We start from the raw sequence: 17945 nt of genomic DNA, 5'->3' as shown, positions 1-17945 counted from the left end.
AGGAGCATAAATGGTATGCTCTATCCTCCCAGTCAGATGAAGGAGTTCAGGAAGAAGACCAATTGAACAGGTGAATGTCTGGTTGCATAGCTGGTGCCATACTTAAGGTTTTGGCTTCTATAATCATGGAGCTGCCTTTGGGAAAGTGGGTCTGTTAGGAGCTGATGAGATTCACCTGATCAAATGGGGTAAGAGGGTCTTCACCAGCAAGCTGACTAGACTTATAAGGAGGGCTTTAAACTAGATTTAATGGAGAAAAAGGGTTGGGGTTGTGAGTATCAGATAGGAATCATAGGTTGTTGATGTATTAGGAACCAACAGGGAAACACCTGTGAAAAGCCTCAAAGGAATTTGGGCATGTTCCTCTAAAAAGGTGACAAGGTTGATAGCTCAGCTGAAGTACTTCTATATCAATGCACATAGCATGGGTAACAAAGAGAAAGAGCTAGAAGCCACTGTGCCGCTAGAAAGGTATGATGTAATTGCTATTGCTAGAACATGGTAGGATGAGTTGTGTGACTGGAGTGTTGCAACTGATGGCTGTAAACTGTTCAGAAGGGTTAGACAAAGAAGAGGAAGTTGCCTTTTATGTAAAAAAGAAAAAAAAATGGGCTGAGTGTACAGAGTTGTCTTTGAGAATGGACAGGTTAAGAGCTTATGGGTAAGAATTAGTGGCCAAGCCAACAAAGGAAACTTTGTGGTTGGTGTTTGATACAGGCCACCCCATCAAAAGGAGCCTGTTGACAAAGTGTTCTTACTCCAGCTACAAGAGGCATTGCACTTGCATGCTCTGATCCTGCTGGGGGACTTCAGTCACCTTGCCATCTACTAGAAAATTTGGATAATTTTTTAATCTGGATAATAGCCCAACCAGAGGAGAAACACTGCTAGACCTGTTGCTTACTAACATAGATAAGCTAACTGGAGAGATCAAGATTGTTGTAAGCCTGGGTTGCAGTGATCATGCCCCAGTGGAGGAAAGCTTGAGGGATATAGGCCAGGTGAAAAGAATAGTCAGGACTCTAAACCTTAGGAAAGCAAACTTTCAGTTGTTTAAAGAACTAGTGGATGTGACCCCCTGGGAAACTGCCCTCGGGGACAAAGGAGCAGTAAAGCAGATAACTCTTTAAGAGCATTTTTCTTGGAGCACAAGAGCTCTCAATTCCCGTGTACAAGAAGTCAGGCAAGGAGGGTGGCAGACCGGTATGGCTGAGTAAGGGCCTCCTGATTAAACTGAAGTGTAAGAAGGAAATGCACAGGCAGTGGAAACAGGGATGTGTATCCTGAGAAGGGTATAGGGATGCTGCCTGGATGTGTAGGGATGGGACCAGAAAAGCCAAGGTGCAGTTGGAGCTGAATTTGGCAAGGTATGTGAAGAATAATAAGGGCTTCTATCAGTATGGTGGCCAGAAAAGGAAAATTAAAGGAAATGTACCCATCCCAAATAAGATATGCGAACTAGTGACAACCAATGTGGAGAAGGCTGAGGTGCTCAACAATTTTTTGCCTCAATTTTCAATGGTAATCTCTCTTCCTACATATCTCAAGCCCCTGAACCTCAGGGCAGGGACTGGGGAAGCAAAGTCCCTCCCACTGTAAGTCAGGCCAGTCAGACTCATCTTTGTGCCTGGTAAGATCATGGAACAGATCCTCCTGGAAGCAATGTCGAGGCATATGGAGGACAGGGAGGTGATTAGAGACAGCTAACATGGCTTCAGCAAGGGCAAATCGTGCCTGAGTAATCTAGTCACCTTGTATGATGGAGGGGCTGCATTGGTGGTCAAGGGAAGAGCTACAGATGTCATCTATCTGGACTTCTGCAAGGCCTTTGACGTGGTCTGCTCCAAACTGGAGAGATATGGGTTTGACAGGTGGACTGTTAGGTGGATAAGGAATTGGCTGGATGGCAACATCAGAAGAATTTCAGTCCAAGCTCAATGTCCAAGTGGAAACCAGTAATGAGTGGTGTCCCTCAAGGGTCTATACAGGGACCAGTGCTATTTAATATCTTTATCAGACAATGGGATTTGAGTGCATCCTCAGCAAGTTTGCAGACAATGCCAAGCTGAGTGATGCAGTTGATTCCCTAGAGGGAAAGGATGCCATCCAGAGGGACGTTGCAAGGCTTGAGGAGTGGGGTCCATGAGAACCTCACGAAGTTCAATAAGACCAAGCGCAAGGTTGTGTGTCCAGCTCTGGGGTCACCAGTACAAGGGCATGGACCTGTTAGAGTGGGTCCAGAGGAAGGCCACAGAAACGGTCAGAGGGCTGGAGCACCACTTCTATGAGGAAAGGCTGAGAGAGTTGGGGTTGTTCAGCCTGGAGAAGAGAAGATTCAAGGGAGACCTTATTGTAGCCTTTCAATATATAAAAGGAGCTTATAAGAAAGATAGAGATATTTTATTATCAAGGCCTGTAGTAACAGGACAAGGGGCAACAGTTTTAAACTGAAAGAGGGTAGGTTTAGATTGGATGTAAGGAAGAAATTTTTTACTATGAGGGTGGTGAGACGTTGGGATGGATTGTCCCATCACTGGAAGTGTTTTAGGTCAGGTTGGACGTGGCTTTGAGCAAAGTGATCTAGTGAAATGTCCCTGCCCATTACAAGTCCCTTCCAACCCAAACCATTCTTTGATTTACATGTCATATTTTGGTCAGGTTTAGGAGAATTTTCAAGGGGAAGATGTCTCATTTTTAACTTCTAACAATCACACAGACATGGTTTTAGATTTACAGATATAATCTGTATTTTTTCAACTTTGTAATTTTCAAGAATAATTTCTGTATAAAGACCTAAAAATAAAAATTGATCAAGTTGTTGATTTTTTTTTTTTTTTTATCTTTTTAAGAGATATATTTTTTCCTAATGTGTAGGACAAGGGGTAACGGGTTAAAACTTAAACAGGGGAAGTTTAGGTTGGATATAAGAAGGAAATTCTTTCCTGTTAGGGTGGTGAGCCACTGGAATAGGTTGCCCAGGGAGGTTGTGAATGCTCCATCCCTGGCAGTGTTCAAGGCCAGGTTGGACGAGGTCTTGGGTGATATTATTTAGCATAAGGTGTCCCAAGGTCTCCTTGGGTGCGCTCATTAAGTGAAAGGTAAGTGTCAGGGAAACTTCAGAACTTCCTGCACTTACCTAAGTTCCTGATATTATGTGCCTTTGCTTCAGATCCTGGAAAGGCATGAATGGAGCTGCTTATTGTTAGGCTATGATTCCTTCAGAGGCAGTGAACCAACTTAAGAGTGCATTGCTTTTGAAAGAGGAAGCTGTGACTCCACCCCCTTTCCCCTTTCCATAGGCATAGTTCCTTTGCCTCTGTTGTGCTAGCTGCTCTTCAGGCCCTCTGTGACCTGATTTAACTCATTGAAATGGCAGAAAAATAATAGAAAAAAATAGTTTTGAATTGACCTCCGCAGGTTGTCTGTTTCCAACCCCTTTCTCAAAGGAGGTCTGTTTAGATCAGGTTGCTCAAGGCCTCATTCAGTTGAGTGTTGAATGCCTTCAATGACAGATCCTACAACCTCTCTGGGCAACCTGTTCTAGTATTTTAAAACCTTCATGTTTTAAAATGGGGGGAGGGGGAGATACAAAAAAAAAAACCAACAAACCAAACCCCTTTGGTTGTAATTGGAATGTCCCATGTTCCCTTGAATAACTTGTCCTACTGCTGCATGACTCTGAGAAGAGTCTACCTTAGTCTTCTCTGTATCTTCCCATCAGGTAGATTCAGACAGCAATCTTCCAAAGTGTTCTTTTCCAGGTAGACCAAACACTCTTTCCTCATGTACTGTGTTCCAGCCTCTTGATTATCTTGGTGGCCCTCCACTAGACTTGCTCCGTTATGTCTATGTGTCTCATCCCAGGGAGCCTAAAAATGGACACAGCACTCTGGATGTGGCTTCACCAGTGCCAAACAGAGGGGAAGAATCACTTCCCAGGAGCTGCTGGCTGTGCTCCTACTACTAAAAATATTCCAGCAAAAGAAGATGAAAAAATTTCTGTCATCTTAATGAGTTAAGTTAGGTGGTGGGTCTGTAAAGCACTAGAGTTAGTGCAAGGAGGAAGGATGGTTGTGTGTCCTGGAGTGCAAGACTTTCTCTTACTGTTACAGTGGTGTTAGTTCAGTTGAGTTAAATGTGAAGTGGCTGCCTTGGTTTATTTCAGCCTCACAAGGCCTTCCCATTTAGGAGCATGTGTAAGAAAATTGTATTCCTTTGAGTCCTGTGAGTTTTTTGTTTGACTGGGTTTTTTTGGTTGGCTTGTTGGTTTGGGGTTTTATTTGTTTTTTTGGTAGAAGTAATATATTTTTTGCATTCAGAGAATGTAGTGCAGCTTGGCTGGGTGTCTGTGTCATGCATGCCAAGCCTGTGTCTCAAATTCATATCTGCTACCAGGGATCTGTTAAGTTGTACTCAAGGTGATCTTACAAACAGTAAGGATAAATACATCTGTTTTACCTGGCAGTGTTGTAAATCTTCCTTTGTACTGGTATAATAATTAGTACATGCTACCAGAAGTTAAAACTTGTGCTTGTAAGAGACTTGTAAACATTATTTATTTATTTTTCTCCTTGTGGTGGTTATCAGTTAATTAGTGAAATAAAATATTGGTAGTTAATCTCGATATGATTATCTGTGCTAATGACTTGAGCATTTACTTTTGGCATTCCAAGTGTTCCTGATGCAAAGTGCTACTGCATTGTGCTTTATTCCCGTAAGAAAAGCCTAGTTTCAAAGGATTATATCTTGAAAGTAAAATGGGGAAAATTTTCATGACATGTAATAACAACTTGCAGCTTTAATGAGAGTTGAATGGATGGGGCGGGGGGAATAATCTATTACTTCTGCCCTCCTTGCATCAAACAAACAAAATAGTACTCACAACTTTGTGTGGAATGTAATCTGTAGTAAATCACTGAGCAATAACTTATTATTAACATTTATTTTGGAAAATGCTTAGCATGGACAGAATTTGTCACAGTCTTGAACTCTGGAGGAAAGGAATCCAGGCTAGACTTTTTTTCTTTGTTTTTTGTTGGTTTTGTTTTTTTTTTTAATTGTTAGAATATCTATCACCAACAAAAAAAAAAAAAAGCCTTGCTGTGGTCAAATATTTTTCATGTAATACAACATTTGAAAAACCTTTGTCTTCTCTGCAGCACACACAGCTTCCCACTAGAATATGCATTGGCAGTGCATGGAGGGATGGATATAAAGCCAACAACTGAAGTCAGAATTTAAGAGGTTTCTTAGTCAATAACTATTTTTGACTTGAAGTTAAAATTTTAGAGGATTGTTGTACAGGATACTGCTTATATGGTATTCTTCATGGGTTGGCTCTCATTCATTTAAAAAGCTTTAAACTTTGACTCTTATGCACAGTTCTTTAGATGATTCTTAATCTTCCTTACCCTATGGGCTTTGAGACATGGGATACTTGTAATGGATACCCCATGAAGCTTTATTGTTCATTAATTTCATTGATGAAATGTTTTAGGAAGCAAACTAATTGATTTACTGGTTTTCAGGATATTTATGCTGTTCTGTGATCTGTATTTAAACAGATTTCACTGTAGAAACTTCTCTCTTTTCTGGCAGAGCTTTTATCTCAATTATCAGGCGTGAGACGTTCTGCAGGGCAGCTCAATTCTTCTGGCCCTTCTGCTTCTCAGTTACAGCAGCTGCAGATGCAACTGCAGTTGGAGCGACAGCATGCACAAGCAGCAAGACAACAACTGGAGACTGCACGCAACGCAACTAGACGCACTAACACGAGCAGCATCCCCACCACTCTTGCACAGTCTATAGCAGCAACCAATGCATCTAATACAGAAAACAATCCTCAGACTATACAGAATTCCCAGTTTCTTCTTACAAGGTAACTTCTGTGGTTTTAACTCTTCTGTCATTTCTGTTTTCCTTGGTCCTCTTATGGACATTGAGTTCAGTGAAACTGCTTCCAGATGCCTAATGAAGTTTGTAGTTGAGATATTATGGTTTTGTTTGTATTTGTAACGTCTCCTTTTCAAGTCTCCTGTGCATTTCTTCCTAGGCAGTGAATAAATATTACTTCCTGTTTCTCAATTTGAAAAGAAACATAAAGGATATTACTTTTGTAAACTGTGCTTGTTTACCCTGCTATTTCTGATAAAACAGAAGGCTTCTGAGCCTTTGTAATAATATGTTTCAAACTTTTATGCTGATAGTGAGTGGAGAGAACATAAAAGGTAGCTTTATTTAATAGGAAATGATTCTTTAATGAAGGCTGAAGGTTGAATAGAGGTATATATATTAAAGTATTTTGGATGAAAAAAGCAAAGAATTAATTATTAATAAGCAGAGTACATATCTGCTTCAGAAAGTATAGTTAGATCCTAGAGTTCTATAGAATAGAATAGTTCAGTTGGAAGAGACCTACAATAATCATATAGTCCAATATGCTATAGAAGATTTGCCCACTCTCATTCCAGCTCTTTTAGGAGGTTTAGAATCTTGATTTTTCTTCATTGAAGAGTGTGTGTGTGTGTGCCTGTCTGTCTCAATTACATGTTGAGAAAGAGCACAGGCGTTTAAACAGTTTCTGTGTTTAGAAACCTGGGTTGGGATGATTTATTGCTTACATGCTGATTTTTATCAAAACTTGTGACAATATGTCATGGTTTAAGCCCAACTGGCAACCCAGAACAATGCAGCCGCTCACTCACAACCCCCCTCTTCCTCCCCCCGCTCCCAGAGAGATGGGGAGGAGAACTGAAAGAATGTAACTCCCACGGGTTGAGATAAGAACATTCCAGTAACTAAGGTATAACACAAAACCACTACTGCTACCACCAATAATAATAATGATAAGGGAAATAACAAAGGAACAGAATACAACTGCTCACCACCTGCTGACCGATACCCAGCCCAACCTGAGCAGCGATCTAGCCCTTCTGGGTAACTGCCCCCAGTTTATATATTGGGCATGACGTGCTGTGGTATGGAATACCTCTTTGGCTAGTTTGGGTCAGGTGTCCTGTCTCTGCTTCCTTCTGGCTTCCCCTCCTCCCTGGAAGAGCATGAGACTCAGAAAGTCCTTGGTTGGAGTAAACATTACTTAGCAACAACTAAAACCATCAGTGTTATCAGCATTGTTCCCAGGCTGAAAGTCAAAACCACAGCACTGCACCAGCTACTGAGAAGGAGAAAAATGACTGCTACTGCTGAACCCAGGACACAATATTTCAATCCAAATTTTTTTTTTTAAATAATAACTTTAATGAAAGTATCTGCAAATGTCAGTCACTGATATTGTGAGCTAGGATAGAACTGGAGTAAGCAATTTTCTTGCTTCTATTAGGTGATGGTGCATGCACTGATAAGTGAAGTGGATAATGTGCTGTGCTTTGGGAATCTCTGGGCATTATGTGTGTAGTAATGTATTTTGTGTCATGCTTGCATTTAGAGGTTGTCCTGGGGGCAAAATAAGCACTTAAGGGATGACTAGTGGTTTTTAACACCCCTTAAAATAAAGCCCCTCTGAAGGGAAAGAAACTTCAGAAATAGCTTTTTTTGTTTGTTTTTTTTTCCTTCAGCCTTAGAATCTACTTCTGTGAAGTTTTTTTGAAGCATCTGGGAACAAGTTTGTTAAACTTCTGTATTCTTGTATCAGGAGTGCTAGGTATTGTCAATCTGTACATGTCAAAAGAAGTGCAGTAGTACCTAGGTACCTAGGTGGTTTCACAGTGGAATGGCTTTCAGATGTTATACAGCATGCATCAGACCAGCTGTTTAGGTAATTAGTGAAAGCCCATTTTGTTGATGGTACTACTAAGCCTGTCTTTTCTCTTTCTGTGATGCTGTGCAGGTTGAATGATCCCAAGATGTCAGAAGCAGAGCGTCAGTCAAAGGAAAGTGAACGGGCAGACTGCAGCTTGTTTGTTCAGGAGCTTCTACTGTCGACTTTGATGCGGGAAGAAAGTTCCTCCTCAGATGAGGATGAACGGGGAGAGATTGCTGATTTTGGTGCTATGGGCTGTGTAGATATTATGCCTCTCGATGTTGCTTTAGAAAACCTAAATTTAAAAGAGAATAATAAAGGAAATGAACCTCCTCTTTGATGGCATCCCGCTTTGCAGACAATGTCCTCTGTGCTGTATTTGCCAATGAAAGTGGACAACATCTATCTTGGATTTGTTTTGGTGATTGTAGTTTCAGGTCTGTCACTCTTGTTACATTGTGCACATACAAAGGAAGAGAGAAAAGATATATACAATAATCATTTCCACTTAACCAATTTTTACTTTTAGCGGGTAAATATAGGTTGCAGTGCAGAGAAGAAAAGCTCTGTATCCTGTAGCTTGACATGCAAAAACCTCTCCTAATACTCCACATTCAAACTGAAAAGAAAAAAAAGAAAAATCTCTAATGAAGCTGCTGTGTGTATTTATGAATATTAATGAATAAAAATTGCTTGGATGGTTTAATGTAACTGCTGCATGATTTTTACTTTTTTTTTTTCAGCGTGCATGAGTTTTAGTGATCTTGTCATTTAAAAATGTAACTACAAGGAGTACAACTATAAAACCCTAAAGCTTTCCCATTATTCAAAGGTAATGAAATAAAAAAAAATAATTAACACTCGCTAGCAGTTTGTGACCATGAAGTAGCTTTTGAGAAACACGTGACCAATGATCTTTTTATGTTCTATTCCTGCATATTAATGCAAGCTCTTCTTCAGTGGGCTGTATTTTTGTGTGACATTTTGCTATATTGTGACCACTGTGTTGCCCTGTTAGACATCACATCCATGTGGAGTTGAACTTTGCATTCATCTGCAGGAGACAAAAAATAAGCAAGGGCCACTACTGGGATCTATTACAAAGGGCTTCTTTGTGCCCTAAAACCAAATTTTGTTCACCTTTCTTTAAAGTTTTTTGTTGGTGTTTTATTTTTATATCCCCCCCTCGTGTGTGTGTTAAATATACTGTATTTAGGTGTAAATGATTCGTATATTCACTGTTGGGGTGGGAGGGAGGAGTTAACCTGGATGATGTTTTCTTACTTCTAAGCCTTCACAGTCCTTATCATTTTGAGTCAGTTATGTATTTGCTTCATAGTTTGTAGAGACTCCTTAGTATCAGGAGGCCTTAAGGATTTGACTTCCCAGATATCACCATATGTTACAATCAAGTTCTTAATGCTAACTTCCCATCAACCTTTATTTGTTGGGGTTTGGGGTTATAGTTCTGACAAAAAATAAAGCCTTTTTAATTGAATCATGCTACCTATTTGCCTATACTGTTAATCCTTTAAGTTTTTTCTGGATGGATTATTATAATAGCCCCAAAGCGAGGGACAGCAAGGCTTTAGTTATTTGGTATGAAAAGTTAGCTTATAAAGGTAAAAATGCACACAACTAACTTCTAAAAACTAAACTTGAAGACCTGATGATGTTCCTAAGAGAACTGTGATATGTATGTTAATCTAACAGCAACAAAATAAGCTACCCCAATAGCTAACATTTGAGTTCTATTCTCATTTTCTCAATTCTCAAGTTCTGATTGTTTCCATTTAGTACTGTATTAGCATTGTTTTTTTTTTAGTCTCTGCAGTAGAAAATGGTTTAAGGGAACTTTTTACACTAGTCTTCTGGCTATCTCAGGAGCTGCCCTCAATAAAGATTTATTTTTATTTGATTGTTGAGGATGTTAAAAAGAAAAAAAAATCAAACTGAAGTCTTTTTGGACACAACTTCTGCACATTACAGAACGACTCAGTTCAATAAAGCATTTTAAGGGCTGTGGTTCAGTTAATTCTTTGATGATGATGTATTATCCAGATAGCTGTAGAAGAAATTCTGAAATTAAACTGTCCTTCACAACTGTATGCAAAGACATTTCATGGTGAAACCCTGGCCAATTTACATAAGCACTTTTTAAAAAGTGTGTATTCTGTGCAGTGTATAGTAGTGTTTAAGCATTTAAGCTTATAGATTCATAGAATTTCTAGAAAAGACTTGTTTAAAAACTATCTTAATGACTATTTTTATTTTTAAAAATATATATAGCTGGTCTATTGAGGATGTTTGCATTGCAGGGTTTGCAAACTCCATTCTGCTTTTACACAAAACACTTGGAAAACCTATGAACTTACTGTCCATGCTTATTATTAAAATCTGAGTATCTGCTGGCTTACATTTCAAATTAAATTTAGTTACTGCATTAACTTCTCTAAGAATCACAAGTGTGTTACATTTTGTTTGTTAGCTTAGAAATAATACCAAACAGTGACTGGGAGAGTGTCATTCTAGCACTCTGCTGAGTATTTGTAGGGAAGTGTTCATTGAAAGAATGTTTCCCAGGGTTTTTTTTTATTTTTTGTTTGTTACTTTCAAAATGCTGTTTATTTTCGTAATGCTGTGGGCTATAGTGAAAATAGCTTTTGAGAACTTTTCAAGTGGAGCCGAGAGGGGGGATATCACATAATTTCCTGCCTTAAGACCAACTGCTTCAGAAAAGAGGACCCTAGCATCTGGCATACTTGGCATTCACAAGAAGTCTGTTGAATACTGTGCATTTGTGTGAGAGAAGTTTATTTTCCCAAAAATGTGGTACAGCCTGTGGCAACCTTTACAGAAAGGTTATATTTATGAATAGAGAGCTCAGACGTTGAATTTTGCAGGGGAGGGGAGGGTGCCCATGTGCACTTAGACTGAGTCTTGCAAGATGGCAAATGAGATTCTGCCTGTGTTAGAATGTTGACTCCTGTGTGTGTATGTTAGTTCTGGAGACCAGTGAGACTGTTAGGTCATCTTGGTCTTTTAACTGCATTCTGTGCTGACTGAAAGCTCTGTAGCTGTCCTTAGCATAATGCTGATACTGAGCTTACAAACACTGCAAAAATCATCCCTTTTGGGGAAATAAGGGCATATTCATATATAAAAATGGGAAGAGATGTGAACTTTTTTGAAGCTGTTGAGGAATGAGTCCTGTTTTAGGTGCTTGTGGGTACTTATGTTTAGTATGCATGGTGCAATTCACATTATTGCAACTCTTCTAATCTGATTTAACCAAGTTTTTCATTTGTTTGGTACTGTGCCAGAACCAGACATTTGCAGGAGGTGGGTGGAACATGCAACAGAATGAAATTACATTTTAACTTAAACATCTCTAGGGACTTTAAAGTAATCAGTCAAATGGGATGGCCAGGAGGTGAAGTGATTAACTACATCTTACTAGTATTATAATTGGTTCTGGAGACTGTCAGACCTAATAAACCTCTCAGTAGAAAGCCTTTATGGTTGTCACTACTTCCACTGGGTAGTTTATTCTGGAAATGAGGCTTTGTTCTTCCCATAGGAGCGTCTTGGTTCTCTCACTTCTATAATGTTGTTAGCCTTTACCAGCTTGTCCTGTGTTCAGCAGTAGCAGTCATTTTTCTCCTTCTTAGTAGGTGGTGCAGTGCTGTGTTTTTGACTTTAGCCTGAGAACAGTGCTGATAACACACTAATGTTTTAGTTGTTGCTAAATAATATTTACTCCGATCAAAGACTTTTCAGTGTCATGCTCTGCCAGTGAGGAGGGGCACAAGAAGACGGGAGGAAGCAGAGACAGGACATCTGACCCAAACTAGCCAAAGGGGTAGTCCATACCACAGCACGTCATGCCCAGGATAGAAACTGGGGGGAGTTACCCAGAAAGCCCAGATTGCTGCTTGAGTCGGGCTGGATATCGGTCAGCAGATGGTGAGCAATTGTATTCTGTCCCCTTGTTATTTCCCTTATTATTATTGGTGGTAGCTGTAGTGGTTTCGTATTATCCCTTAGTTACTGGACTGTTCTTATCTCAACCCGTGGGGTTCACATTCTTTCGATTCTTCTCCCCATCCCTCTGGGAGCGAAGGGAGGGAGTGAGCGAGCGGCTGTGTGGTTGTGGGTTACCAGCTGGGCTTAAACCATGACACAGCTTCACCTATTGGAAGCTTTTCTATTTTGTGGGAGTTAAGACTATTGGCTCTGATTGGGTCATTGTTCCTGTTTATTGAGAGGGACAAAGTTATTACTGATGTAGCAGGGAAAGGACAGTCAGTTCCTTAGCAAATACTTTGTCTGGGAAATGACTGGGGAAGAAACATGCCATTTGATCTGGATGAGATTTGGGTCTAGATGAAACATGATGGGTTGCAAACTTAAGCATGGGATGTGCTCAGCTGTCTGGGCTCAGCACACAAAGGTAATGTTTTCATAGTGATTCTACACAGAAGGTACCAGAGTTATTGTTCATCTGACATGCAGTGAGGCTGAAAGTGGAACTGTGAGCTTTGGCAGTAGCTCTAACTTGTATATCTCCGTGTCTTTGAAAGAAATTAGAGCCTATATATCTTGAATGTGTTATTTAAGGGTGTGGACTCTCATTCACAGATTACTTAAGGACATTTTAGCTTGCCTCAAAAGCCAAGTTTCTACATCTGCATGCATTTCTGTCTTGGGGCCTCCATCCTTAGAATCATGGAATGTTTGAGGTTGTAAGTGACCTCTGGAGGTCATCTGGTCCAACCTGCTTGTTCAAGCAGGGCCACATAGAGCTGCTTACCTCGGATCATGTCCAAATGGCTTTTGAACATCTCCAATGAGGGAGACTCCATAACCCCACTGGGCAGCCCGTTCCAGTGCTTAGTCATCCTCAACATAAAGAAATTCTTCCTCATGCTCAGGTGGAACTTCCTGTGTTTATGTTTATGCCCATTACTTCTTGTCCTATTGCCTGGCACCACCAAGAAGAGTCTGGCCCCATCCTCTTGACACCATCCCTTCAGATACTTATACACATTGATCAGATCTTCTCTAGACTGAACAGACTCAGCTCCATCAGCCTTTCCTTATATGAGAGATGCTCCAGACACTTAATTGTTCTAGTAGCACTTTACTAGACTCGCTCCAGGAGTTCCATGTCTTTCTTGTGCTGGGGAAACCAGATCTGGACACAGTACTCCAGGTGAGGCCTTACCAGGCCTGAGTAGAGAGGGAGGATTACCTCCCTCAACCTGCTGGCAATGCTCTTCATAATTACAGTATCACAGTATCACAGTATGTTAGAGATTGGAAGGGACCTCGAAAGATCATCTAGTCCAATCCCCCTGCCAGAGCAGGAACACCTAGATAATGTTACACAGGAATGCGTCCAGGCGGGTTTTGAATGTCTCCAGGGAAGGAGACTCCACAACCTCCCTGGGCAGCCTGTTCCAGTGTTCCGTCACCCTCACTGAGAAGAAGTTTCTTCTCAAGTTTAAGTGGAACCTCTTGTGTTCCAGTTTGTACCCATTACCCCTTGTCCTATCATTGTTTGCCACTGAGTAGAGCCTGGCTCCGTCCTCGTGACACTCCCCCTTTATATATTTATAGACACTGATAAGGTCACCCCTCAGTCTCCTCTTCTCCAAACTATAGAGACCCAGCTCCCTCAGTCTTTCCTCATAAGGGAGATGTTCCACTCCCTTAATCATCTTTGTTGCCCTGCGCTGGACTCTCTCCAGCAGCTCCCTGTCCTTCTTGAACTGAGGGGCCCAGAACTGGACACAATACTCCAGATGCGGTCTCACCAGGGCAGAGTAGAGGGGAAGGAGGACCTCTCTCGACCTACTAACCACCGCCCTTCTAATACACCCCAGGATGCCATTGGCCTTCTTAGCCACAAGGGCACAGTGTTGGCTCATGGTCATCCTGTTGTCCACTAGGACCCCCAGGTCCCTCTCCCCTACACTGCTTTCTAACAGGTCGTTTCCCAACCTATACTGGAACCTGGGGTTGTTCCTGCCCAGATGCAGGACTCTACACTTTCCCTTGTTATATTTCATCAAGTTACTCCCTGCCCAACTCTCCAGCCTATCCAGGTCTCGCTGGATGGCAGCACAGCCTTCTGGCTATCAGCCACTCCTCCCAGCTTAGTGTCATCAGCAAACTTGCTGATAGTACACTCAATTCCCTCATCTAAATCATTGACGAATATATTAAATAATACCGGTCCCAGTACTGGGTTCAGCAGTAACAGTCTTTTTTTCTCCTTAGTAGCTGGTGCAGCACTGTGGTTTTGACTTTCAGCCTGCGAACAGCGCTGATAACACCGATGGTTTTAGTTTCTGCTCAAATGTTTAGTCTGACCTAGGACTTTCTGAGTCTCATGCTCTGCCAGGGAGGAGGGGAAGCCGGGAGGGAGCAGAGACAGGACCCCTGACCCAAACTGGCCAAATTGGTATTCCATACCACAGCATGTCATGACCAGGATGTAACTGAGATTTACCCGGAAGGGCTAGTTCACTGCTCGGTCGGGCTGGGTATTGGCGGGTGGTATTGTATTCTCTTCCCTTGTTATTTCCCTTATCATTATTATTGGTGGTAGCAGTAGTGATTTGTGTTATACCTTAGTTACTGGACTGTTCTTATCTCAGCCCATGGGAGTTACATTCTTTTTGATTCTCCTCCCCATCCCTCTGGGAGCGGGGGGAGGGAAAGAAAGGGGGGGGAGGGAGAGAGAGACCACATGGCTGATACATGGCTGACTGGATTTAAACCACAACATTTCTTTTTTGGCACCCAACATGGGGCACAAAGTGTTGAGATATCTGCAGATCTGACCAGAGTGTGTCTAATCGTATTTGTGATAAGTGTTTATTTTTTTGGATTAATAGTCATCACAATGCTGATTTATTGGCTCTCAAAGTTGTTGCTCTTGATCTCACAGTTTCAGCATGTCGGACCTTACTTACAGCCGGTATTTGCTGTGTTAGTGTTTATTGGCTGGGGGCCTTGGGCTAAGGTTCTTGTTTCATTGTACTTTATGGTAATGATTTGTAATACGGGCGAGCTCCAGCAGCAGAGTGGGATGGACTTGGCCATGGATTTATACCTGGCTGTTCCACTGCTCTTCACCGTCCTGGCCCTTGTCCTTACCTCTGTCTTCGTGAGGCTGCGGGGAGCCAAGGGGGAATGGCCCGCGGAGCTGCCGGCAGCCGGAGCAGCCCGGGAGAGCGGCCCCAGGGACCCAGCGGCGGCAGGAGCGGGACCGGAGGCCAGGAGGGTGCGGCTGCCGGTGGAGGAGGTCGGGGCAGTCGAGGAGGGGAAGGAGGCGGCTGCCGAGCAGTGGGAGGAGGCGACAGAGGAGCCGAGCCCCGCGGCCGAGTCCAGCCCCGCGGCGGCCAAGAGCATCCCCCGGGAGCCGCCCGCCGAGCCCCACGAGCCCAAGCCCCAGAAGGATGCGGAGAGCAAGATACTACCTGTGGGAGCCTCAGCTGGTCCCAGCCCTGGGCACCCGGGACAAATGGAGGATGCAGGAGACCAGACAGCATTTTCCAGCAAGGCAGAGGAGGAAGATCTGGACTCAGAAAAAGAGAAGCTGGTGGTGAGAGCTGGCAAGCACAGCAGCTACACCAGCCCCAGTGACAAGTACAGCAGCATCATTTGAGAGTTCTGAAGGTTTTGAATGTCCTTTTGGTCCCTTGGGACCTGCCTGCTGATTGTGATAGGGATCAGCATGTTGGCACACATACAGACTGTGTTTTACCCATGACCATTTTTTCTGATCTCGAAATTTAAGTAGACTTGGCTTTGGGTCTTGTCTAGGGTTAGACAATGATATAGGAGGACAGAGAGGTTTTCGCCAAGGCTGGACAGTCATGAGTGGCAGGGTGTGTGGGACAATATGGGCTAATATCTAGTCCACTGGGCCCCTCCAGTGCTTTGGAAGCATTGGAGATGGAAGGCAGCTGTACGGAGTCCCCAGTGACAAGTTGCAGAAACTTCTGCAGTGGAGGGTGAATTATTTTGAGCCTGGTGGGCTGCAACACAGAGATGCAACATAGAGATGGACTCATGATCGAGGGGTGGACTTAGCAATGGACACTATTGCCCAGGTGATTCACGAGTGTGAACACTCCACACAGCCTCTCCTGCTCTGAAAGACTGCTACAAGAGATGGAGCCCGACATCTTGGACCGAATGGACTCAGCAGCTTTATAGGCACTGGTCCATGCAATAAGAGTGCACTGAGATAAGAATGATGGTGTATTGAAAATGTGGGATCTGAGCATGACGTGAATGGTATGGAACAATGGGTGGATACTGTCCTGGGTTCAGCAGTAGCAGTCATTTTTCTCCTTCTTAGTAGCTGGTACAGCACTGGGGTTTTTTTATTTTCAGCCTGGGAACAGTGCTGATAACACTGATGTTTTTAGTTACTGCTCAAATGTTTAGTCTGACCAAGGACTTTCTGAGTCTCATGCTCTGCCAGGGAGGAGGGAAGCCGGGAGGAAGCAGAGAAAGAACCCCTGACCCAAACTAGCCAAAGAGGGATTCACTACCACAGCACATCATTCCCAGTATATAAACTGGGAGCAGTTACCCGGAAGGGCTAGATCACTGCTCAGGTCGGGCTGGGTATTGGTCGGCGGGTGGTGAGCAGTTGTATTCTCTTCCCTTGTTATATCCCTTATCATTATTATTATTGGTGGTAGCAGTAGTGGGTTTGTGTTATACCTTAGTTACTGGACTGTTTTTATCTCAGCCTGTGTGAGTTACATTCTTTTGATTCTCCTCCCCGTCCCTCCGGGAGCAGGGGGGGAGGAAAGGGGGGAGTGAGGGAGCGGGCTGTGTGAAATGAACTTTGATGATACCACGGAACTCGTCTGGTCACTGCAGAGCTCGTCTGGTTTAATCAAAGTTCATTCTATGTTGGGATAATGGTCCGAGGGAAGTCAGGTCCAGTTGCTGCTGACCTGAAGACATCTAGTTGGTGGGCTATAAAAGTGCTACATACCAGGCAACAGCATATAATTGAGTTCACTGGCTGTTTTTCCCCTAAAAACAAATCCCCTTGAGGTACACATTGGACTTCCCCATCTTCTTGCATTACCCAACAAGTATATCCAGGTCCCTGAGAAAAAGCTATCCCAAGAGTGGGTTTGCCTTTACCTGAGGCAGGAATAACCCAGACTGTCTTCCCCAGCAAATTTTTTATGTGTACCACAGGAACTTTGTCCCCTTCTACAGTATGTAAAAGTTCTGACTGGGGCTTGGCTAGCACTGTTGGCAGATCCTCTGGTGTTGACCAACCAGGTGGCCTTTGGTAAATGTGTATCCCAATGTTTGAAAGTCCCACCACCCATTGCTCTCTGTATTTTTTAACAGCCCATTGTACCGTTCGAATTTCTCAGAGGCTCGTGCATATTAGGGGATGTGATATACCCACTCAATGCCATGTTCTTTGGCCCAAGTGTCTATAAGGTTGTTCCGGAAATTAGTCCCATTGGCTGACTCAATTTATTCTGTGGTGCCGTGTTGTCACAAAATAAGTTTCTCAAGGCCCAGGATAGTGTTCCGGGCAGTGGCATGGGGCACAGTGTATGTTTCCAGACATCCTGTGGTTGCTTCCACCATGGCAAGGACATGGTGCTTGCCTTTGTGGGTTGGTGGGAGTGTGATATAGTCAATCTGCCAGGCCTCCCCATATTTCTACTTGAGCCATTGTCCTCCATACCAGAGAGGCTTTAACCGCTTGGCTTGCTTAATTGCAGCACATTTAACATTTGTGAATAACCTGGGCAATAGTGTCCATTATTAAGTCTACCCCTTGATCACGAGCCTATCTATATGTTGCATCTCTGCCTTGATGGCCTGAGGTGTCATGGGCCCATGGGGCCAAAAATAACCTCTCCTTATGTTGCCAATCTAAGTCCATCTGAGCCACTTCAATCTTAGAAGCTTCATCCACCTGTTGGTTGTTCTGGTGTTCATCAGTGGCCCGACTCTTGAGTACACAAGCATCTACATGGAGTACCTTCACCACCAGGTTGTGCACCCAGGCAGTGATGTCTTACCACAGTGCAGCAGCCCAGATGGGTTTACCTCTGTGTTACCAGTTGCTCTGTTTCCATTGCTGCAACTACCCCCACAGGGCATTTGCCACCATCCATGA

At 43.0% G+C, this 17945-nt stretch overlaps 3 protein-coding genes across 4 annotated transcripts in view; 2 read left to right on the top strand and 1 right to left on the bottom strand.

Moving 5' to 3' along the window:
* LOC133283089 (E3 ubiquitin-protein ligase KCMF1-like) overlaps positions 1-8470 on the top strand; it is a 99903-nt gene extending 91433 nt beyond the window's left edge. For both annotated transcript variants that reach the window (XM_061479574.1, XM_061479573.1), the window contains exons 6-7: positions 5599-5878; positions 7847-8470. In XM_061479574.1, coding sequence (XP_061335558.1) covers positions 5599-5878; positions 7847-8099 — 533 coding nt within the window. In that variant the 3' untranslated portion in view covers positions 8100-8470. The remainder of the gene's footprint in view (positions 1-5598; positions 5879-7846) is intronic.
* The window catches only part of LOC133283093 (PSME3-interacting protein-like), a 193159-nt gene that overhangs the window by 7923 nt on the left and 167291 nt on the right, over positions 1-17945 (bottom strand). The window lies entirely within an intron of this gene.
* LOC133283086 (cytochrome c1-like) lies at positions 14671-15500 on the top strand. The gene has a single exon (XM_061479563.1). It carries the CDS (start codon positions 14673-14675, stop codon positions 15435-15437), a length of 765 nt encoding a protein of 254 aa, XP_061335547.1. The 5' UTR covers positions 14671-14672; the 3' UTR covers positions 15438-15500.

Source organism: Pezoporus flaviventris, unplaced genomic scaffold (assembly GCF_033815535.1).
Source record: "Pezoporus flaviventris isolate CSIRO_AGI_PZ_B2104156 unplaced genomic scaffold, CSIRO_AGI_Pfla_v1 ptg000153l, whole genome shotgun sequence".
In the NCBI taxonomy this organism is placed as follows: domain Eukaryota; kingdom Metazoa; phylum Chordata; class Aves; order Psittaciformes; family Psittacidae; genus Pezoporus; species Pezoporus flaviventris.
This window is presented reverse-complemented; position numbering and strand designations above follow the sequence as displayed.